This window comes from Ziziphus jujuba, chromosome 3 (genome assembly GCF_031755915.1).
Source record: "Ziziphus jujuba cultivar Dongzao chromosome 3, ASM3175591v1".
In the NCBI taxonomy this organism is placed as follows: Eukaryota; Viridiplantae; Streptophyta; class Magnoliopsida; order Rosales; family Rhamnaceae; genus Ziziphus; species Ziziphus jujuba.
The window spans coordinates 17,819,488-17,844,428 of NC_083381.1; the positions used below are offsets into that span (position 1 = coordinate 17,819,488).

General features: G+C 31.8%; 2 protein-coding genes and 1 long non-coding RNA gene across 3 annotated transcripts; 1 reads left to right on the forward strand and 2 right to left on the reverse strand.

The window, feature by feature from the left end:
* Positions 1 to 207: 207 nt before the first annotated feature.
* Positions 208 to 9,863, reverse strand: LOC107422618 (protein BLISTER). Its single transcript, XM_016032089.4, has 13 exons — positions 9,331 to 9,863; positions 8,062 to 8,791; positions 7,361 to 7,935; positions 6,556 to 6,675; positions 5,638 to 5,703; positions 5,346 to 5,456; positions 4,459 to 4,535; positions 3,830 to 3,897; positions 3,202 to 3,315; positions 2,063 to 2,232; positions 1,767 to 1,835; positions 944 to 1,102; positions 208 to 721 (listed from the first exon to the last, which is right to left on the reverse strand). Exons 1-13 carry the CDS (start codon positions 9,406 to 9,408, stop codon positions 641 to 643), a joined length of 2,418 nt encoding a protein of 805 aa, XP_015887575.3. The 5' UTR covers positions 9,409 to 9,863; the 3' UTR covers positions 208 to 640.
* A 1,660-nt stretch (positions 9,864 to 11,523) lies between these two features.
* LOC107422605 (glutathione S-transferase U7) lies at positions 11,524 to 12,918 on the reverse strand. Its single transcript, XM_016032071.4, has 2 exons — positions 12,432 to 12,918; positions 11,524 to 12,040 (listed from the first exon to the last, which is right to left on the reverse strand). The coding sequence occupies exons 1-2, from the start codon at positions 12,738 to 12,740 to the stop codon at positions 11,672 to 11,674; spliced, it is 678 nt and encodes a 225-aa protein (XP_015887557.3). The 5' UTR covers positions 12,741 to 12,918; the 3' UTR covers positions 11,524 to 11,671.
* Positions 12,919 to 14,567: 1,649 nt separating this feature from the next.
* On the forward strand, positions 14,568 to 17,346 carry LOC112492293 (uncharacterized). Its single transcript, XR_003056554.3, has 2 exons — positions 14,568 to 14,909; positions 15,361 to 17,346. It is a non-coding gene; the product is annotated as an uncharacterized LOC112492293 (long non-coding RNA).
* The last annotated feature ends 7,595 nt before the right edge of the window (positions 17,347 to 24,941 follow it).

Consider the following 24,941-nt stretch of genomic DNA (forward strand, 5'->3'; position numbering starts at 1 on the left):
TACTGGACTGCATCTTCTTCACCCAAATCTCCATAAATTTCAGAATATTTGATCATTCAATGAACTCTATATTCATTCAATTAATACTTGATCACAATAATAATGTTGAATTAATGAAAAGTATAATTCCAGAATTTATCAATACCAAATGTTTTCCAAGTGAAGAGAGAGAAAAAAAAAAAAAAAACACAAAACAAAACAAAAAAGTTTATGCAAATACAATAACATTGCCAAAATCTCTCATTTCTTGGTTTTTAATCCACTGTTAAGACCACAAATGGAATAACAAGCATTGAACTCTCTATAACAACAGATGTGGAATAACCTCTCATTGTCCACGTATACTGGGTTTTTTTTTTTTTTTTTTTTTTAAATCCACTAAAATCTCCCGTTGAAACAAATTAACAGCAACTTTCTTTCTTTATTGTCATTATCTCAAAAAAAAAAAAAAAACAAAAAAAAAAGGTTCATATTTCTTTTTCTATTATAAAAGAATGGAATTTATAATTGAAACTCGGAATATACAGATTTACGATTTACGACCTCGATCCTCGATTGCATCAAGGGGGAGGAGGAGGTGAAAGAAAAACAAATGTGGATCTGAGAATAGGATTCTTCACAAGCTATACTGACTTTTACATCAAAGAAGTTTACTGGTTCTTCGTTTTGATGGTCCTCCAGGAAATAGCTTCATAATCCATCCCAACACTCGTTCCACCACCTAGTAGAAGAATATAGGGAAAAACAAAATGATTGTATCTTTTCACTAATCATAACAACAAAAAGTTGTACAAAATATTATTTACTTGCACACATATCGTCTATTCAATTAGAAAATATTTGACACATATGCAAAATTGTTTGAATAATGCTGATAAAAGATAGTACATCTGTGCAGTGGGTGCAATATGCATCAAAAAACCAAAGGGAAACCAGACAATACCTCGTCACCTTCATCTGCATATGGAGTATTATCAGGCGTATCAAAAGAATCAGGTTGTCTTGTGGGAATATGTTCGCTGCTGGCCATATTTTGAGCTGTCAAAAGCTCTAATCTCTGAGTTTGAACTTCAAGTTTTCGAGATAACTCATTGTTCAACTCCTACATTCATGAAAAGTTAAAACAATTATTAGCAACTTCAAATTGGTCTTCTATCATCCCCTTAGGGACAGCCTAGCCACTACTACTCCAACAAATGTCTCAAGTTCGAATCCCCCCAACACCCCAAATATCAAAAAACTGTTTTCTCCACTAGTCGACAGCATATATCATTCTACGCAATGAGAGTAGCATGAATTGACTTTCAACCACCAGATTAAACAAGCAATGAAGTAAGAAACCAATATATCTAAACTTGAAAGTGTAAACTTATCCTTTCCTAACAGTTGCCAAGCAACCCAGTCTAATATCTTATATGCTGATGTTTGCATTAATAGATTACGATTGCATTTTCAAGATTATCGGACTCATTATACACCAGATTCATCTGAAAGGTTCTTTTTCCATCTCAATATTCATCTCTAGCATCAATTCATTATCCTACAACATGGCCTTAATCGATGAACGTCCTAAAAATCACAATCAGACTTTCCTTTCCTTGTTTCATTTTAATTGTTCTTTTTCACTTTTGCTTTTTTTATTTTTTTTATTTTTTATTTTTTGGTGGTGTGAGTGTGTACCCAAGACCACAGGTTTGACACCAAATACTTCAAAGCAGAGTGACGAACTGCACTAAAATAAAGATAAAAACTCAGAATTCTACTACCTTCAACTTGGAACATTGGGATGACTCAGATGCCAAAGTCTGTATCAACTCTTCTTTTTCCAAAGCTAACTGCAAAAAGAATTGTCCAATTGTTAAGTTAGGAACATTCATTGATCTATGTTAACAAATGAAACATTCCATTAAGATGAGAAAAGATTAAGAAAAAGAAAGATACAAGAAATTGAAAGAATGATCTAATTACACTACATTTCATGAACACTCAAAATATAAAATGGAGAAAGGACATAAACCTGCAAAAATTTGACCATACATAAAAATAGAAGGATAGACAATACCTCTGCAATTAGTGCATTGATGTTCTGAATCATTCTCATTTGATCAGGAGGGATATTGTCCAAAGAAAATTCAAGATTTGAATGTCCACTTGAAAGCAGCATAGGAAAACTGGAGGCATCATCTCCACTAGTCTCCCGGCTTGACGTGTCAGGAACAGTATCTTCATTTGCTGCATGAATTTAATTACCAAAAGAAAAATCCAGAAGGGGGAACCACATATCAGTTTTAAAAAAATTCAAAGAAATAAACATATAACAAACAGATTCAGTGGTCATCTCAGTGCAAGGCTTTATAACATTATTTGTCATTAACATAAGGGGAAAAGAATCACCACATAATGTTAAGAGGCTTAACCGTAATTTTGTTTCAATCTTAATAACAAAAGAATCTAGACCAAGTCTTGGTTCAAACATAAACATTTGGGAAAGCCAATATCAATTCCAAGTTCTATTCCTTTAGCCATAACACAAGCAAAGCATCTTTAATTCAAGAACTTGCAAAAATGCAAATTCTGCAAAAAAAAGGTTGTCAACACATGTATGCACTAAGACAAGATACCATATCAACACATCATATCACTGAGAAAACTAAGAAGAGTTAAGATTGAAATGGACCATAAAAAGATCCAGATATTCATAAATATCAACATAAGATTGTATCATGGGGGAAGTATTTCTGACTGTCCATACAATGCATGTATAACCGAGCTACTGATACAATTGGAACTTTTTACACACATTAATGAATCACAGATTTACATTTGTGTAAAATACAGCCCCAGATTTTATTTGAGTAACATATAACATTCAACACAAATCCATGAAAAAAAGGTGCCACAAACAAATAAGAATTTGTTTTACACCAATTAGCTTCAATCAACTCATTCATCTGCCAAGAGAAACTCAAGAGAAAGCAGACATCAATGCATGCATGAATTTATTCACTAAGATTAGACAGACATATTCAGACAATAAAAATGCATGCATTTTAATCTCCAATTTAAAATTACTTAATCAGGATACCCAGACAACATGAGCCAAAAGCCAATATTTGTGCGCTATAAAATTCAGTTTTACTACAAGGAACAACATAGAAATACAAAAGGTAGGCAACAATATCCAAAAATTGTCATTTTTACCTAAATCTTCTGTAGAAGTAGAGACATCTTTCTTATCTGTGGCACTTTTTTCAACATCGATTGCCTTTCCACTTGCGGCTGCTTTTCGTAGCTTAGACTGCAAGAGCTTCTTCTCTGTGCCAGCAACAGAACAATGAAAGGGGATAAATTTCCAAACATAAATAAGAAAAGAAATAATCCACACATGGTAGAATTTCGCACGAGTACAATGGCTTTCGCAAATAAAAAGTTAAGGTGATTTCATTGTGTCAAAACTTATTCTTTAGGTGGATGAAGCACCTAACTAAATCCCTTCATAATTAATCTTCCACTTCCTAATCGCCACTCACTTTGGAGGTTTACAACATTAGATTCTATCCCGATTTACTCTGAGTGAATTATCAACAATACAGACCCTAGAAAAATACCATACAATTTTAACCCAGGTTTCAGACTTTTCATTCAGAAGAACCACCTTTTTCTCTCAAACATTATTGAGTATAAATAATTGGCATATCCCTGAAGTTTATAAAAATAACATTTAAATTTCAATATCACAAAAACAGCAACATATAAGAGCATTGATTTCAAGAAAAAGCGCTACCATGAAAAGAGAGGAGGGAGAGACAGAGGAAAAGACAGAACTTACCTTCTTGAAGTGCTTCAATAGTGGATTGCAAATCCATCCGATCCTTCTCCGAGCTAGACAATTTCTTTCTGAAAAATTCAGCATGGATAGTTATTTCCCAAAACTACCACTGCTACAAAAGCTAGTCAGAGAAAAAAAAAAAAAAAAAAAAAAAAAAAAAAAAAAAAAACAACAACAACAACAACAACATAAAGCAGCATAAAATATATGTATATTGCTAATTGTGTCTTTGTAGGTATTTATATGTTAGAAATATGAGTACAATGGCTACATCATGCAAGTGGTGAAAATTTAACAACTGTACCTTATAAGGATAATTTCTAGATTCTGACATTACTTTACACCCTAGTATCATACTTAAGAAGGGCTTACAAAACCAAAAGTTATATACTTTGGATAAAGTTATGGGTTGTTACAATAGGCATTTAGTATTCTTCTATTCATTTATGACTATCACTAATTTTAGTACTCCTAATTTGATATATGTTTACGGAAGTATGATCGCCTATATTATCAAATAAAAGATACTTCTAATAACATGCTTTGTATACAAGAGACTGGAAGTGATAAAAGTAAGTGACTGAAGATGCAGATAAATTGTTTTTCATCTACACCCAAATGGATCATACTTGCATGAAGAGATTTCTGCCTCTGAGTTCTCCAATTGCCTCTCCAGCTTTAGCTCACTAGACCTTAGTCTAAGTGCCTACATAAATAGTTGAAAAAAATTATTATAAATGTATTACATATACATACATACATATATATATATATGCCATGTATGTGCAGGTAAAGTGTAGTAACTATTCATTTATGTGTATGCAGTAATATAGAGGGGAGGAAGGCACCACAAGAATGAAGCAACTCCGGTGCCTTCAGCTAAAAATGAATATTAGTGCCTTACATATACGTATACTGAACGCATACTTACAAAGACATATCTAAAAGATATAACTGAAATAGAACTTTTTTTTAAGGCTTAGTAAGTTTAATAGCACTAGTATAGCTAAATAGACTGCTTAGTAAAAACAAAATAAAAAACAGCAAGAAAGAAAGAAATATTTTCAAAGTTATCATGATTCAACATTAAGCATAACTAAAAGAAAAAAGAAAAAAAAAAATTTGAACTTTTGGATATGATTGCCAGTATAATTTGCAAGCTGCTCATGAATCCCTTTCGAATTAGTAGAAAAATCAAATATTCTAAGAATGAAGAATCTAAAATGCTTACACATGCATATATAATCCATAAGTACATTTGCATACTCATCTGACAAAAACAATCAATAGCACATAACATAACTAGAGAGAGATAACTTTTAGCGTTTATCGACAAAACAGGGAAAACCAGTTTTGCAGGCCAAATCCTTAGATACTTAATGTTTGAACTTTTGATGCCATAGTCAACGTATGCTTTCTTTGAGTAAAAACCCACTTACATAAATCAGAACAAATGACATTTACCTTATGAAAATGCAGTAGTAGAAAAACCAAACATACCAAGAAAAATCACTACCTTCTCCTCTAAACCAATAACTTCTGAAGCCAATAATTTGGCACGTTCATCGGCTGCGTTACACTCTAGCTTTGCGTTTGCATACTCATTTCTGAAAGCTTCAAGTTCCGCCTACGATATGAGGAATTAAAACGTACTATTAAGACTGAACAGGTGATAGAACAACAACAGAAAGATACGTATTCTGATGTGTCTTCATCCACATTCACGGTTGGATACAAAAATATACCTAACAACATAAAGACATGATTACTCACAATGTAAATGAATTCAAGAACTAGAATCAACTAACCAGTTGGGCCCTGATTTCCTCCTGTAACTTTTCCATTTCTGATTTTAGTTGATCAACAACACCTCTCTGGAGATAAGAAAAGAATATGAAAAAAGTTAGGATGAAGCAGTTTATAATAAAAACCTGACAAATCAACATAAATGAAACAATACAGAACCATCATATTATGCAATATTGCCATAATATGGTCAAATGCAGAAGTACAATTTTTACTTTTCTTTTAAGAACTCATATGGAGGTAGCAGCTTGCACTATGTGCTTCTAGCATATAAAAGACGCTGTAGTACAAGACTTGGAAAGCAAATGGCCTCCATAAACTGTGGTTATCTTTTTGTCGAGTACAGTTTGAAAGAGGTAAAGTTAAAATTTGAATTTTCCTACACCAAAGACTTATCTCTGAAATGCAGCCACAATTTTGACATTTTGGAAATTTTGAAGTATGGTTGTTTTCTTATGTTCCAGGTAATCAAAGTTTATTTGTAAACTAAAAATAACAATAATGAATAGAGAGCAAGTAATTACAAGTTGCAAGTGCAAGAAAAGTCGCGAATAGTGATATTAATTCTTCACCACAACATTCATACATTAACTTCCAGTAACGAATTTTTTTAATACGTTGAGGCTTCAAGCTATATGAACTAAAGATTCATCACTAACCATATCAATTAACTTAAATGAAAACTATAAAAGGAGAAATATTAACAAATTTTTTTCACAGTTTTCAGCGAAAGGCACATCATCCAACAAAAGAGGCTAAATTATCTTTTGTTGTAGGTAGAGATAACAATGCGAAGAAATTACCCAAATTTATTATATCATATAGCAAGAATAGTAGATGAAAATTTAATCTATGATTATTTGACACAAAAGAAGTTTGCACAGCCGCAAAACTCAGAATATCATAATTTAAAACCCTACCTGTTGGTTATACATGTCTGTAAGAGATGAATTTTCTGCAGCCAAGGACTCCGATAAAGTACGTGAAGCCTCAAGTGCTCGTTGCAAAGAGAACTTTTCTTGTGTCAAATCCTCGATGTGCTGCATAATGTAACAAGATAAACTATATGTTACTGCATAAATAATTTTGAGTCAACTAGTTCAGAAGGTGACATCAGTAATTTAACAAAAACTTATGAAGTATATTCTTCTTTTTGGTAACATTCCAACCTAACCATATCTAGTGCTACATACTAACAGCTCAAAGATCATTATTCAATCATTCAACGGTTAAAGAAACTTAGTAATTGGATAACTACGACTAACTTAGCATTAAAAACAGGAAGAAATCTATCATTTCACAGAACAAGGCAGCACATCCTCTACCAAACATAGCTAAATGGATTGGGTATAGAGGCTTTGCATATCTATCTTTCGCTTCTACGTCAAGGCTTTTGTGTAATCCACCACAATGTGTATATCTCCTCAATCTATAGCCATGACTTCATCATGTATAATCATTTCGGAAGTGTCAGGTACAGTCATTTGGAAGAGATTTCAAAATGTCAAACTGGAACAGGATGGACTTCATATGCAAACCTTCATGTTTGTCAAAATGAGGCTTGGAACATAAAACTTTAACTGATTAAGAATAAGGACCTTTAATCCATGCTGATTTGAAGGACTTGTACATATATAAACACTTCCTAAGGCTGAATCAGATAATAATATCATACTAGCCTGTGCCACTACACTGTGAAAATAGAACATCAGACCATAGGAGTACCTGTTCCAAAGCAGTGAAATCTTCATTCTGCTTAGGTAAATAGAAATCATGGTTCCTCTCCATACTATTTCCGTTGACAAGTGAAGAGTTCACGGAGGGCTGAATTGCATGGGGAGGGCTTGAAGAGTCAAGCTTTGAAAAAGGACCCGTACTTTGACCATCCAATGGTGGCTTGTGAAAAGGGGATGATCCCGCAATATTCATGCTATTTGGTTTTAAACTGTTGGACTTCAATGACTCCTTGGGTTCATCTCCTTGGAAAGAAGTTCCAGAAGAAACTCTAGGACCAATTAGAGAATCAAGAAAAGATGGACGAGATCTTCTAGAATTGGTTTCAGGAGTAGTGGAATATAGTGGTACAGGATTGGAGGAACTTCTGATATGAGACATGAAACCTGAGGATTCAAATGTTTGTGCACCTGCACTTTGCACACTAGACAAACCACTAGTAAAGCCATTAAGATTTTCCTCTACCATCTTTGAAGAAATAGGTTCAATATGGTTAGCAATGGTATGCGAATTTCGCCCCATTTCATCTGCAAAACCTTTCATTTGGGCTGTTGGTCCATTTAAGTCTACCAAGAAAACCAAAGCACAATGAGAATCAGTATCTTTCACCAAAGAGTAGATACAAAAAGAATTGAAAATGCAAACATGTATTGAATAACAGATGACAGTGAAAAATCCAAGTAGAAAATTACCTTCATAAAGAGAATATGATGCAGTGCCACTGGCCATTGCACTGGCATTAGATTCATTTTGCAGCCAAGCGCTAATGGAATTCTGAGGTGAGATTTTTGTGACAGAATGATGCGAAGAACCAGCTTTTGAGATTGTGGAATCAAATGAACTTTTATGTTCCTTGGACTGTGATTCATCCATTCTGCGAAAACTAGACTGGATAATATTGCTATCAAAATTTTGACTTCCTTGTGAGCTTAAAGAAGTAGACTGGTCAGTTGTAGTCCCATAGGTATATCTACCCAAGGCTCCACCATACTCTTCATAGTTATTACTCATCCCTTCCTTCGCATAGCTTTGATTAACATTTATAGATCCAGTAAACCCTACATCACTATAACTCCTAATATCTTGATCACTAGCATGTCTCTGTATTCGATCCGAAGGAAGTGAATTATACTCATTCTTTACAAAAGGAAGACTAGAGTTTGCATTATTCAAAAAAGCTTGTTCAGTTTTACTGGAAAAATCAATTGCATTGGTGTCATTGTTTATCGCTGCAGAAGAATGCTTGATAACAGAATCGCCAGGTCCATTGGATGTACCAGCTCCATCGGAATCTCTCACTCGCAAATTTTCAGTTTCTAAAGGGTTTTTCTCATTTAAATTAATTTCAGGTTCAGAATTTTGGCCAGCTGACGAAGACTTCTTGGCACGTTCTGCCGCTTTTTTCTTACGGAACTCCTCTAGCTGCAAAATAACAAAACATGTAAACTTTAAAAAAATTCGGAAATGAATCATAATAAAAAAAAAAAGAATTTACTAAAATATTATAAGATACCACACAACCACAAAACTAAGGTTTTTTAACAGGCAAACACAGGGTATCTCATGAAGAACCATTATTATTCTGAAAGGAAACTAACAATTTAGTTGTCATGCATACTTGAAAAGGATTTCTAGAATGTATGAACCATCAAGCAACAAAAACAACAATACCCATCAGATAACATGGGCAATCCAATAAAGGGTGCACATGCAAACGGATTATAGATTATGACATCAAAGATGAGGCTGAATCAATAATTGCTTATCCAAATCAGAGACCAATTCACATAAAGATGGCACATTTTCGATTAAAGATCATATTAACGCCAATTCTGCATAAATGTGCACATAAACAAACACTTACAGACAAACCCACTTGAAAATTCAGATAAAAAAATATATTTTTCTTGGAAGAAAAAATAATAAAAAAAGAAAAGAAAGAAATGTAAGGAAAACCGAACCCGGCGTTTTCCAGCCTGCAAATGCTCTTGCTTTCGCGACGAAGCCGCCGAGCTAGGCAACACCTGAGCTGAAGCCATTACGATCCCAAATTTAAAACAAAATTCACCACCAAATCCTCAGCCACCTCCGCCACAATTCCAATTCGAAAGCCGTGCGGAGATAGAAACGCCCAGCGCAACAAATTACCATAAAAAAATAAAAATAAAAAATAAAAAAGATAAACCCAAATGGAAGAAATAAAAAACCCCAAAGAATTCCAATCGAAGCGATTCACCGGATCAAAGAAAAATTGCGAAAATGGCGACGGATATTCAAAATAAAGATCCAACGGTCAGACGATTTTCTTTTTGAAGAATCAGCAGCCGAATCTTGAAAAAAAAATATGAAAATAAAAACCCTAATTTGATATTACAGACAGAGTCCGATCCGATCGGAGAGAAGAAGAAGATGAAAGAGGAAAGGGGAGGGGGGTGGGTTTAGCCGAATTTTTTGCTTCTGATAGATCTCCCCGCTTTTCTCTCTCTCTCTCTGCGTTTTTTGTTTTTTCGAATTTTATTTTTTGATTTTTGAATTTTGGGTTTTTTTTTTTTAATTTTATAATTTTATTTTATTTTTTCCAATTTTGGCGTAAACGATAATATTACCTCGCGGTACACCGAAGCAACGTATATCTGGTATATATGAATTTGAAAGCCAAACAGCACAATTTGGTGGGATTTTCTTTTTCTTTCTCTTTTTGTTTTTTTTTTTTTAATTCTTTTAATGTTATTTTTGGGTGAGATTGCCGAGTGGAATTAGTTTATTGGTCCCGGTTCCGTGAGTTGGTTTCCAGCTTTGGAAGCACATTTAATTTTTACTGCAACGGACACCATTTAAATTACAAAAAATGATTTAATTATAAAAATTCCCAATAATGGAATTATTTTTCTGCAAATAAACATTATATATTATTGAATTATTTTTACATTTTCTATTTTTCCTTTCTTTCAAAATATTTCTTTTTACTAAAGCTTCCATTGATGGGGTCGAAATTCCTTTTTTTGAAGGGAAAAAAAAAAAAAGAAGGAATAACTAAGAATTAGGTAAAATATTTGTGTTTATATATGTTACCAAAATACTTTTGGTTGGATTAAATGTTGAAGTTTCTAATTTTGTATCTTACCTAATTTTTCCCTTTATTTTTGGTAAGTTTGGAAATTAATTAAGTTACCTTTAAAAGGTGTTTGAGCCATTTCTTAGAATCTTTTTTTGTATTGGTATTTCAAATATATTTTAGATTATTTAAAAAATATATATATATTAGATTCTATTTTTAGGGCTAGAAATTCATCAGTTAATCTAAAATGAAAATGAAATGAAAAATAATTAAAATAATTAATTTTTAAATTTATATTGTATTCGTTCACTCTCATTTCCCAAATCCCAATTTTACTTGGCTATCATATTTTCCTTTTTCAGGATTAATTTATGAATAAAGTTCCTATACAATAATTCCCTCAAAATAATAGTACAGACTAATTTGTTTATTTTGATCAGGGTTGCTAGGCTATTGGAATCATAAGATTAATTAGTGGACCATGATACAATGCTTATATCAAATAATCAACTATCCCATTAATTTGACCAAAAAAATTACTGTAAAAAGATGGTCAAAAAAAAAAACAAAAAGAAAAAAAACCATCACAATACTAGCTTAATCTTTAAAAAATGATATATTTCGAAGTTTTATTTTTGGGCCGCTCTGTGTTTGTCTTCTAGGTAGGCCAGCAAAATCTGCACTGCAAGAGTTGTTACTGACTCTGCTCGTATATGTCCAACATATGCATTTATTTACAAGGTTGCAATATAATATATCACCAAAAAAAAAAGACAATGTTGCAATAAGTGGGCAAAAGAAAAAAAAAAAAAATATATATATATATATATATATATAAAATCCCTTGCATTATAACAAATCTAGACCTTTCATAACCACAATAAGTTATAATTATCAAAAAGCAAAGTTTAAAAATTAAAATAATAATAATAATAATTGGTGGCCAGTTTAATGGTCAATAATAACATGCTTAATTCTAATGAAATGTGTATCAATCAATATTGTAAAGATCCATATACAATACACACATATCCAAACTCTCACCATATGTTGGGATACAATTGAAGTGACAAATGTCAAAATTATGACTTTAAAATGATAATAATATAATTCATGAATTATATATATAGGAAGGTTGAGCATCCAACAAAAACTGTTTGATAAGAGTTTATAGATAATTTCAATATTCATGAGGAGACAAAATCAAGAACTCCAATCATAAAACAGCAAGCAAAAAGAAGCTATTACACATGACTATCGTGGTTGGAAAGCATCCTGACCCTAATATTTTTCATATGGATGATCAATCTTTCGTAATCAGGAAGGTTTTCTTTGATAACAGGAACTTGCTTAAGGTTCTGAACCCAGGCATGCAAGCCAGGCAAAGTGCTTGGTTCAAGCAATTTAACACCCACAACTTCTTCTATGCACTCAAACCAATGAGCCAGCCATCCATATGCTATGTCTACCATACTTATAGTCTCACCTCCAAAGAACTTCTTATTCCCAAGGCCTTGAATTTCCAAGATTTTTAAAACCTCTAATACTTCTTTTGCTGCTTTATCTCGTTCTTCTCCTTCAGAACTAGTAAAAAGTGAACTGAGTATGGGACCCTGAAGCATCAAACACATATGGCTCAGAATTGTTGGACTAGGAAAAAAAAAAAAAAAAGGTATTTGAACCAGATTCTTAATTTGGAACATAAATACATGAATTTACTGTTTCTTTTATCTTGTTCTCTCACTGTTTCACATTTATACTTTTTTAATTTTCTTTTTTCAGATTTAGCAAAATATACCCACTTTAATCCATCACTGCCTTTCTGTTATTATCAAAAAATCAAACACAGATTGGCTTCTATAATTAATATGCAGGATTCATAAAAAGAACAAAAAGAATTGTTTTTTTTTTTTTTTTTTTCTGGCGAGTAGGAATACTATTCCTAAATATGTATTTCCACAGATAAATAAAAATTCAAGAGATTTGAAAGCTGAAACTAGCTACCTTTTCTACTCCATATTGAACCCAAAACCGAGCTGAAGCTCTTTGATAAGGATCTTTTGGGAGCAGAGGAATTTTTGGCCAAGTTTCTTCAATGTATTCAAGGATGACAAGGGACTCGGCAATGGGTTTTCCACCATGAACAAGAACTGGGATTTTCTTGTAAACTGGGTTATACTGCAAAAGCAGTTCACTTTTGTTCTTTAGATCTTCTTCCATGTATTCATAGCTTATGCCTTTGAGTTTCAGAGCCCAAATAACTCTGTGACTATATGGGCTTGGCCAAAATCCAAGTAGCTTCACTTCCTCCATTGATAATATCAGATCAGCAAGATTGGAGACCAAGTCAATTTATAGCAACATTTGTGTGGAAAAATGGAGGATTACGATTGAAGACCAAGACCAACCAGTTTGACTTTTCTTTTCCTGGTTGTGATTTGAATATTTAAGCTTGTTTAAGTTTTCCTATATATTTCTTAATTACAAAACTCTGTATGGTACATAGATCCTTTTGTCCCGAAGCCATGTGGAGATTGAGAATAGACAATAGGATAATCTTCAATTCGTGGGTTATTCATGAATTTTACCAAGGCCCAATTAGCAAAACCAAAAGAGTGCTTGGGGTTTTGGAGAAAAGCCAATGAAATGTTTTATATTGTCTGTTTTTGTTAACGTTTATGAATTTGTGGCTTTCTTTACCACATGTTTGACATTTTGTTTTCGCTAGCATACAAAATGCTGGACCCTAATCTTGCTTCTTTCTTTTTCTTTTTCATTTTCATTTTTTGTTTTGGTTTCCTAAAACAATGGTGGGTCCTTGATTATATATGGATGTGGAAGAACCCCCTTTTTATTGTTTGGCACTTGTATGTGTATCTTTGTGTCTTATCCTATGCATGCATTAATTCAACTGGTTTATTTGAAATTTTTCCAGCTTCAAGGTCTCCATCATCATTAGCTCACTAACTAATTAAGCATACCTATTTTGACTATGGAAACTCATATGTCGGCAAACCATTGACCATTATGCACGAAAAAAATTACATATTGGTTCATGCTTTGATTGGTACATGCAGGTAAGACAGACAATGTGAAAATCTTCAATTTTCCATCGCATATAATGGAGTAGATATACAGACAGATAGATATACTAATCCTTCGATTTTCCCATCTCTTTTCCATTTTTTCTTATAAGTAAAGAAGGAATATCATGTAAATTTGTGTTGATAAAATTAAAGAAGCGATATCATGTAAATCTGTATAGAAGATTGTAAGACTTTTTTTTTTTTTTTAATGAAATATACATACATATATATATATATAGTCAATTTTTTGTTAAAACGTTCAAAAATATTTTTCATTAGGATTTTACTTATCAATTTTGAATTTATTTAATAATTGAAATTTTAATATGTATAAAACAAAATGAATTAAGTCAATACTTATATTAATCTTAAATTAATTTTTAATTTTTTTTTTAAAAAATTAATAAATGAGGTTTTGATAAATTAATATTAAAATATTTTGACTTTGACAATTTGACATACCTTTTGTGTGTGTGTGTGTGTTTTTTTTTTTTCCGCTTGAACATATATTTTGTTTTGCTCATTGATTTTCTATCTTTTTGTTTTCGTCGTTGATTTCCTATTCCAAATCCCTTAAATTCCCGAAACATAAGCAACAATGTCATCGTATCACCACGACATGTCAACTTTTATTATACGCCATCGTATCCTACCATATGTCATGTACTTCTTCGCACATCACCACACGTCATAATATCGTACCACAAAAAGTTTATCAAATAGTAACTAAATGATATAACAAAGATGATCTGTAAGTTTAAATTGGGTCTTTTATCAGAATTAATGTGATTTTTTTTTTCAACCATCTGAAATTTAAAATTATATATATTAGTCAATAAATTTAATAAAATTTATTTTTATTTTTTATTATATTATCAAATTTATAATTTTTTAAGTTTTAAATTAAACTTTGATATAATTTAAAAATTTAATTTTGTCAATAGGAGCCTGACTTTATAAAATATTTTAAAAAATGCTATGTAATTTAAAAAATATGTTCCTTAAATATATAAGGATATTGGGATGCTCAACGCTTATAATAAAGTGGTAATAGCCCACAAACCACCGAAATTCCGGTTGTTACTCCCCACAAAAAACCGACCCGAGTCCGGTTATTCACCTGGAAACCCGAAAACCGGTTTCATTTCCTTGTGTTCTGACTTCCACTTGCCCCAAAAGCTTTATTTTGAACGAGGGCTCCAAAATTTTCTTGCCAACAGTCAATTACTTTCCCAGGAAAATCGCAGAGAAAATAGAGTCAATTTTTCTAAAAGATTTGAAAGGAAAATGTTAGGTTCAAACTCTCCAGGCCGACGAACTCTCTGCAAGACTCATTCGACATCAACCAGACCTATCTGCAGCGCAAGCTCATCCTTCAGAACCACGAGCCTCGCAAGTAATTTTCCTTTTTTTTTTTTTTTTTTTTTTCCTATTTTTTCCCTGAGGAAAATTCGTTCTGTTATTTTTATCTTTCTTTTTTTTCCTCTTACTCTATGTTTGGTTGTTGAGAAAATGTTTAAATGCGAGGTGAAGTTAGTGGGATTCTGTGATATTTGATTCTTTGTTAAGCGAGAGAAAAAAAATAAAAAAAATAACAAGTATTCTGGAAATGTGATGGTTAAAAAAAAGTTGTCTTTTACACATTGTTCTGCTTTTGCTTCTGATGATTGAAATTGGACCATGGTCATGGAGGATGACCGCGTGATTGTTCTTGTACTAGCAGAAGAGTATGAAAAGGCCTAGTTTAATTTGGTGTTAGAGAAATTGTAATGTATGAGAAACTAGGAAAAACTTAATTCTACCATTTATTTTTTTATCTTGTAATTCTTCTAAACTTACGTTGTTAGGCTCATGGATTGAGCAAAGATAGCTACACCAAGCTGGAAATCGAAGGTTCTTTGTATTTACATCGAGTTCTGCACCATATAATTGTCAAGGGTTATGACAACAACAGACCATGTTTATGAGGTAGGTGTTTCATTTAAAACAACGCATCTTTCTATTGATAGCAACTTTTTAAAATCTTCTTTTGATGAAAGTTGGGGTATTCTATATGTTCCTTTTATGTATGTCCTAATTGCAGGTTCATTTGAATGATATATAGGTTAGTAGTAATGACATTGCCTTTAATATTGTGGATGAAAATGAATTCAATAAGAATGTATTAAAGGTTGAAATTCTCATGCTTCTTGTGTTTATTTTTTAATTTTCATTATTATTTTCTTTTTTTGGTAAAACCTTGTGTTTATTTTGTTAATAATTGTTATTTGCTCAGATATTTTAGATGCCAACTGCTTGTGTTTCAATGTAAGAGATTTTCATTGGAACATCCCTTTACCGCAATAGTAAAGTTAGTTGCTTACGATATGGTAAAGTTAGTTGCTTACGATATGGTTTTAATAGAATATGTATGATAAAGTTTGAGATATTTAAGGCTTCGGAGGTCAACATACAATCAAATCTGCCAAAGTTAAGGTATCTAAATATATGGTTAGGTGATTACAGACTACAAATCTATCAAAATATATTGACTAATTTGGCTTTGATATGATTGTTGTTTGCAAACAATATAATCTCTAAGCTATTTTGCATCCACTGATTTGACTGAGTTTTGTGATGTTATGTTTTTTTTTTTTTTTTTTTTTTTTTTTTTTTTTTTTTTTTTTTTTGGTTGTGTTCTTGTTTATTTACTTCTTTTTTTGTTTGCTAAGTTCGTTGGGTTGTTTACTGTATTGAAAAAAAATTAGGTGAGCAATCCATGTAGGTGAGCAAATTAAAATATTTTTATGCATATTATATTGTGAAAAAAATGTATATTTGTGATATCTAGGTGAGCAATCCATGTAGCAAGGTATTTAACTGAAGGTATACGATAAATCATCCCAGTCATTAATTTTTATTCATCCAACCGTAATAGAACCTTAGTCTCATATTCTAACCCTAATAGGATTCTAATCGATTTCTAATTTTTGTACTCTGCCTTCATATATATATATATATATATATATTTATATCGTGACAAAAAGCATCAATTATATAACATAACATCAATGTTTATGCAATGAAAAACGAACGCTCTTTGACCTACCCGAATTGGGCATGTATTCATGGAGATGTCTTTGTTTTACAAAGAAAACCGCATAGAGCAAAGCAAGCACCAACCTCCATGGCTATTGGTGGGTCCTTATCAGAAAAACCTTAGATTATACAATATCATGAATGATGAAATCTGCAAATTTGAGTTACAAATTCCGGATCAGTATGAAATTTCTCGTTTTGATTCTTGTCACGGTTGGTTGTTTGTTTGGAAGACCAAAAATTCTAAGATAATGGTTTTGAACCCACTTTCCGGAAAGTTCTTTGATCTTCCACCATTCGATAGAGGTAAAATTGATATAAAAAACCATGGCATATTAATGGCTGGATTGTCAAGAGACCCATCTTTTGGATCTTTTGAGGCTTTTGTGAGTTGTCAATATTATTGTGCCTATATAAATTTTGGTGATGAATATTGGACATGCTCGATGCCAAATAGCATTCGTCGCATTATTAATGTAGAATTTTTCCAAGGTGGTTGATTGCTGGGTATCACCTTCTACTGTACAATTGTGTCTATAGATATAATTAGGGATGATAATGATGATAGTGATTCTTCTAAGGAGCAATCTTCTAGGTACTTCAAGATGAGCGAGATTGCACCAGCTTTTGAGGATTCATCGTGTTATCACAAAGGATGTTTAGTGAAAGCCATAAATGGGGATCTTCTTTTGGTGTATAGATATTGTTATATGAACGATTTGAGTTTGAATACATGCAAAATATACAAATTGATATACTCGAATAGGAAACTTGAATGTATTCCTGTAAAGACTTTAGGTAGTGAATGTTTATTCTTGCGATGTCGCAAAAGTGGTATATCAATTTTAGCATCAAATTATAGCGGATATAAGCCAAATAGAATTTACAATATAGTTTATGTTGATGCTAAACATCAAATTGAAGTATTCAACTTGGAGGATGGGAGTTTTACTAGAAGTTGGTTTCCTGCATTTGATGGATTGTATCCACTTTGGATGGTACCTACTATGAAGTTGTAATTTAGTACTCTTCGATGGTTGTTGTTGTTTGGTGGTTTTTCTTTTTTCTTTTCTTTCATTTTTTTTTTTTGTTTTACAATTAATTTTAAATATTCAGTAAGTTCAGTGTGACGTAGTAGAATTCTGTTGAAGACTTCTTTTCTCTTGGCTTTCTATAGGCAGCTTGTCCTACACTTTTTATTATGTAACATGGTTGATTTTAAACTTCGACATTATGCAATGTTTGTGAAAGCCTAAATTTTGGTTGGGGGTGGCTTTTTCCTATTAGGAACTGATATTGCCAAAATTTTGTGGGTCAATAATATACATATATATATATATATATATATATACTGCAAAAGCTTGGTGGGCTAGGTTTCAGTTTTATTATTGGCAATCATTTCGCGTATAATTGGTTTTTTCTTCAAATCATACTTTATGCTTTTTCTTTTCTTGATAAACTACATTTTTTTTGGGAAAAAAAAAAAAACAATCATCATATTGCAACAAATTGACTAAAATAAAAGCTACATTTCCCTGCTTTTATTTTTTTTATTTTTAGAATTCATATAATTTTTTTTTTGAGAAATTTATATAAAAAACTTCTTTTATGAATAAAATATAAATAAAGGAATTAAAGTGCAACAAAAATATAATAAAATATATCAAAGTGAGCGGTCAAAGTTAAGGATTTGGTTTATGAATAAAATATAAATAAAATGATTAAAATGTAACAAAAATACAATAAAATATATCAAGGTGATGTTGGTCAAAGTTAAGGACTTAGTATTAGGGCTTGTAATAACAGAAGAAATGATGTTTTATATAAATGAAATTATAAAAAATAAAAAATAAAAAAATATATATACTGGACCAGGTTCGGACCGAGATATTTATTTTTCAATCCTAGTCCGTTCCCGATTTGGATTTTAAACCTTTGTTTCGAACCCGCAGCGCAATTCTAATTTTTCAAGAAAAAACTGTCTCGTTAAAGACAGTGCACCGCGATATCACATCGTTCAGGGCAAATTGCCATTCGTAGGACAGAGAAAGGTAAAAGCACAAATAAGAATGAAAAAACTCATTCTAATCTAATCAATTTCATTAATCAGTTTTCCAACACTTATCTTCAAAGTTTTGGGAAACAGAAAGCTAGCAGTTACTACAATGATCAGCATAGCAAGAACTTGCATGCAGTGATTTCTTAAAGTTGTCAATTCAACTTTGAGGATCTTTGGAATTGCAATTTTCTTACTTTTCCTTCTTCCATATTAGCTTAGTTGGCAAAATTTTTGTACTACTTCCTCATAACCCAAAAACAAGTCTACTATAAATAAAGCAAAAAGCAGGTCAACATATAAAAGAGCTATTCAGAAATTATCGATTAGTATCTCAAGGAAATTCTGGATGATGAAAATTTGATTCCCTGCTGAAAAATTTGTTTAAACTTATAAAAGAGATATTCAGAAACTATTATTACTGTAACTCTCGTACAAATTTCAGGTTTATATACATAAACTTCCATTGGAGCTGGTTTTGCTTTGTGTGAAATAGCATGTTGCTGCAGCAGTTGCAAATTGTTGTTGCCCCTCGTGTGTATCCTTCCTTTTTTTTTTTAATCCCTATGAAATGCCATTTTACTCTGACCACTATTGTACACATTGAATTTACAGAAAACACATATATATATATATATATGTGTGTGTGTGTGTGTGTGTGTGTGACTTTGCTAAGAGAAGTTGTTTAGGATAAATTTCTTTTCAGTAGTTCGTGCTTATGGAAAACGTTTTTGGGCCCTTTATTTCTCTGTTTTTATGTTCCAATAGAAACGGTTTCATTTTTATTTTTTTATTTTTTTGGGCCAACCTTCATCCTCAGATCTTGTAATCTTTTTATTTTTTTTTTAATTTTTCCTATTTCTTTTCGGGACTGATCATAAAAAGTAGATATTTTCAATTTACCAAATGTATAGGCCCAGAATAATCCCATAGTAATTCAAAGCCATGCAAGAAAATGCCCTTGTCTGGTTCTCAACCTTAACCTAGTGCATGGTGATTATATTTACACTCTTTCACTGAATAAATATATATATATATATATATATATATCTCCAAATAGTATTAGATGTACTGTTACCTATTTCCAGACAAAGAAGTGAAGAAAAATAATGTTCAAGCCTATGCCAGAACAAAAATTAAAAAAAGATTGGCAAAAAGTTCTCATTCAGGACGAATGGGATCTTAAAGCATCAAATAAGAGATTAATGTATCGGAGATTTTAACTATATTAAGTAAAATGGATCCCAAAAATGGGAAAGGAATATATCTCTGTCAAATTTTCATCATGCTCAGTCTTCTTCTCTTACTCTGTTGCAACTGCGTCTGTCTGTGTCCTTCACCATATCTTTTGCAATGCCAGTGGTGAGAAGCGAGACAAATTTCAGTAAGTAATTAAATCCCATGCTAGGACTTAAAGCCAATGTATAAATTTATTTAATAACAAGCAAAATATTAAATTCTCATTGTAAAGATGCGACAGTGCAGTCGCATACAGTATTTAAATCTGTTTCAGGATCCCAAATCACCAAAATCATCATGTACATCAGAAAATATGAAAGAAATTTGAATTCCATATATATGCAAGCAATTAAATATAAATCACAAAAACCAATATACTTTACTTTGTCTACAAGAAACTGTATCCAAAAGCTAGCCAAGGCTCTTTTATAGGAGCAGAGGAATTTTTTATGGTTCTTCAATGTTTTCAAGGATAGGATTCAAGACTTTTTTTTTTTTTTTTTGGGGTTGCCACCATGAACAAGAAGTGTGATTTTCCGAAAAACTAGGTCGCAGTGCAAGAGCTTGTTTCTCTGTATACTGTAAACAAGATTTCCTTATATGGATTCAAAGCTCACATTCTTTAGTTTCAGAGCCCAATTGACCATATAAAATGCATGCAATTAAAAATCATCGTTAGGATGTTTTCTGGACATTGGGATTTCTTTTCTGGCTGAATTTTAATTTCTTGATCCAGACTTGGAAGTGAATCAACAGATAAAGCATGGATATGATAGGAATGTAAAGGTCTTTTGCACCTTTCACTAATTCACATAAATCGTTAAATTCAAATCAATATGGATTTTATCAATAGAGCAGTTTATACAAACCTCAATAGCATAGATCTATCACTTTTCCTCATACCATTTTTTTTTTCTTTTTGGTTTCATGGCATTTTATATCTTCCCTTCCTCTTTTTCAACTTCACTTTATCAATGTATATCTATATATGTATATATAATCAGATTCTAATAAGATCTTTAATATCAGAACTAACATGGGGTCTTCTTTTTCAACTCTTGTATAGCATAAAACAGATTTAAAATTATATTTATTAATTATCGAATATCAATAAGGTTTACTTTATCCAAAATAGTATTTTAATATGTCAATAAATCCATATTTGCTAATTTTTTAAATTTTAAATCTTTACTCTTGATAATGATCCCATATCACTTGTTGTGATTAGAAATGGTTCAAATATAATAATAGTTATCCTCATAACATCAATTGGCTTCAGATGTAATAGTTATCCTCATAACGCCAATTGGCTTCAGGCAGGATGTTACGTCAATAATCACGGACGGGATGTTGGTGTAATATCAATAATCATTAAGGGAGTAACTTGAAAATGGATGACCTCTGTTAATGGAGGTGACTTTAGTTTAATAAAATAAAATGGATCTTTCTATATGAGATATATATATATATATATATAATATTTTATCTTTTTTCTTTCAATACTAGGTGTAATTGATAAACAAGCCCTTAGTTACGTTTTATCCAATGGTGATAGAACACTTATCTGATGTCTCATATATCAATGATCTTGGCAATTGGTATAGGTATATCAATTTTAGCATCAAATGATCTTGGATATAAACCAAATACAATCTACAATATGGTTTATTTCGCTGGCAAATATAAAATTGAAGTATTCAGCTTGGAGGATGGAAGTTTTACACAAAGTAGCTTTCCTGAATGTTTTGATCGATCATATCCAGTTTGGCTGGTGCCCACAATTTAATGAAGTTGTAGTAATTTAGTACTTTTTTTTTTTTTTCATGATCTTTTAAATTTTGAGTAAGTCTATTATTCAGTAGATAATTATATTTATGCAGCAAAATTCTGTAGTACTCTTAAATCATTGCTTAATTCAGCCTCTTGAAGACTTCATGTGGGTTCCATAGGCAGCATGTCATACACTTTTTATTATGGACATGGTTCATTTTCGTTGGCTTTTTGAACAACCAAGTCACCTGCAATGGAGAAAAATCATACAACAAAATAGTATAGATTGCATGGCAATATATAAGTAAAAGTGATGCATTATATAGACTATATTATCAAGAGACCCTTCTTTAGGATCTTTTGAGGTTTTTGTTATTTGTGATTTTGTGTGTGCCTATATGAAATTTGGTCGTGGTGATGAATATTGGACATAGATAAAGCTTCACGAAGAGGATGATCCCTGTATTGTTAATGTAGCATTTTACCAAGTTAGAATTTTTGGTGTCAACTCCGATGGTAGAATTATGCATATTGATATTATTAATGAAGCATTTTATAATTATGTAGTGAAATTTTATAGTACTCTGAAATCATTGCTTTAATTCCACAGCCTCTGAGGATTTCTTTTGGGTCTCTTCAAGTAGCCTGTCATACACTTTAATTTAGAACATACATGATTCATAACTTTGACATTACTCAATTTTCGTGAAAGGCTAACTTTGGTGCAGGGGTGGTTTTCTCCATACTCAAGTATTTTGTTTTTACTGGTCTTTTGGCCATTACTTATTATCTTTCACTTCCTCTGTTTCAACTTCAATTTTTCTTGCATATCCGCGGCTTTCTATGTAGTTTCCTATGGTATGACTTGAGGCAATATAAATTTAATTAATATGGATCAGATCCCAAATCTTTGCGAAAGCTAAATTTATTTATTTATTTATTTTTTTTGGCATGCTGTTCAAAATCACTTTTGGTTTTTCTAAATCGACATCAACAGCCAAGTTGTAGCAGCAGTGAAAAATGCAAATAATTTCATGCTCTGTGTTTTGACATTGAGATTTGCTTTTTCTGGAATTTGAATTCCTTGATCTAGGCTTGAAATACTGAATCAGAACATATAAACAGAGACTGGTAAAACAGCCCTGTACCTTAATTAATCACCAATAATCACCATGATTCTTGATCTATAGACACAATTGCATAAAAAAAAAAAAAAAAAAATTAATGGGAGGAGTCCAGTACATAGTCAATTTAAATTAAATTGTTAACAAAATTAAATTCTCATCAAGTCAGCATGGCTAATACTATTTGTAACTGATGGATAAAAATTATTATAATAATGTTTTAAAAAGTATATTCATAAATAATAATACAGACACCTATGAAGCTATATATAAGAGAAATTATCTTTTATACAACATTTTTGTTTGTATTAATTAATGCACAAATTCAAGTCTTTTATGTAATTAGACGGCCACGCTCTCCCTTTTAGTAACTAGCAAGTAAAAATATCACTATTCCTCCTCTTCTACCCCTAATAGGACTTCAATTTAAAAAAAAAAAAAAAAAAAAAAATCGTATAAAGCTTCTTTATATTCTTCTCTTCATAACATCAAAGGATTATGTGCGATGAAACACAAACGTTCTTGGACCTCACCAAACTGGGCAGGTCTTCATGGAGATGTCTTGGGATTAATCCTAGAAAAGTTGTTCCTTCTCTCTGATTATATAAGGTTTAGGCTTTAGCGTTGTCTGCAAATCATGGAATTCCATCGCTATGTTATACAAAGAAAACCGCATAGAGCAAAGCAAACACCAGCCTCCATGGCTATTGAGATGCTTCAATGACCACCAAGGCTACAACACAAGTTGGTACAATTTCATGAGTGGTGAAATCAGCAAATTTAATCTAAAATCCCCAGATGATCAGTTTAAATACTTGGGTCTTGATTGTTGTCACGGTTGGTATTTTCTTAAGGGAACCTGCAATTCTAAAACAATGGTTTTAAACCCACTTTCTGGTAAAGTTATTGAGCTTCCGCCATTCGATAGTAGTAAGATTACTGAAAAGCATTGGATTGTACTTGCTGGATTTTCAAGAGACCCTTCTTTAGGATGTTTTGAGGCTTTTGTGAGTTCTCAGTTTTATTGTGCCTATATTAAATTTGGTGATGAATATTGGACATATTCGAACCAATTCGAACAAGAATGGGATCCCATTACTAATGTGGCATTTTTCCAAGGTCCTAGAATGCTTGGTATCACATTATTCCACCGTACAATTGTGTCCATAGATATAATCAGCAAAGATATTAATCATGGTGATTATCCTAAGGAGCATTGTTCTCGGTATCTCAGGGTATCTTCTAACCTTAAGACGAGCGAAATTTTAACACCTTTTGAGGATCCACCTTGTCATGATGGATTTTTAGTAGAGGCCGTAAATGGGGATCTTCTTGTGGTGTATAGACATTATTATTATCCGGACGATTTGAAGACATACAAAATATACAAATTGATCATAGACTCGAATGAGGAATTTGAAAGTATTCCTTCAAAGACTTTAGGTAGTGAATGTTTATTTTTGGCAGATCACCAACGTGGTAGATCAATTATATAGCATCAAATTATCGTGGATATAAGCCAAACACAATCTACTATATAGTTGGTAAATGTCAAATTGAAGTATTCAGCGTGGAGGATGGAAGTTTTACTAGAAGTTGCATTCCTGGATATTCTAAAGGATTACATGCAGTTTGGATTGTACCTACAATTAAGTTGTAATTTAGTACTTTTTTTATTTTTCTTTTAAAGTTCTTTAAATATTTAATAGATAAACAAATTTTTAGCAAATTAAATATTATAAATATTTATAATTATGCAGAAGAATTCTGCAGCCTCTTTAATGTTTGAATGATTGGTTAATTCCTCAGCCACTTGAAGTCTTCTTTTGGCTTTTCTAAAGGAAGCTTGTCATACACTTTTTATTTGAACTTTGGGATTGTGTGAAAGCCCAAATTTTGGTGCAGGGGTGAGTTTTTCCTATTAGGAACTGATGTTGCCAAAATTTTGGTGGCCAATGTTATTATCATATTTACATATTTACTTTTTTATTTTTGGAAAAATTTGGTGGGCTATGTTGCAATATTATTATTAATAATCAATTCGTGTATATATATATATATATATATATTTCATGCAAGTAATTTTAAGTTTAGATGTAACAGGAGTGAATAAATTGTGGAAAAGCTGCTCACATTTCATTAGATCATAGCAAGGTTATAT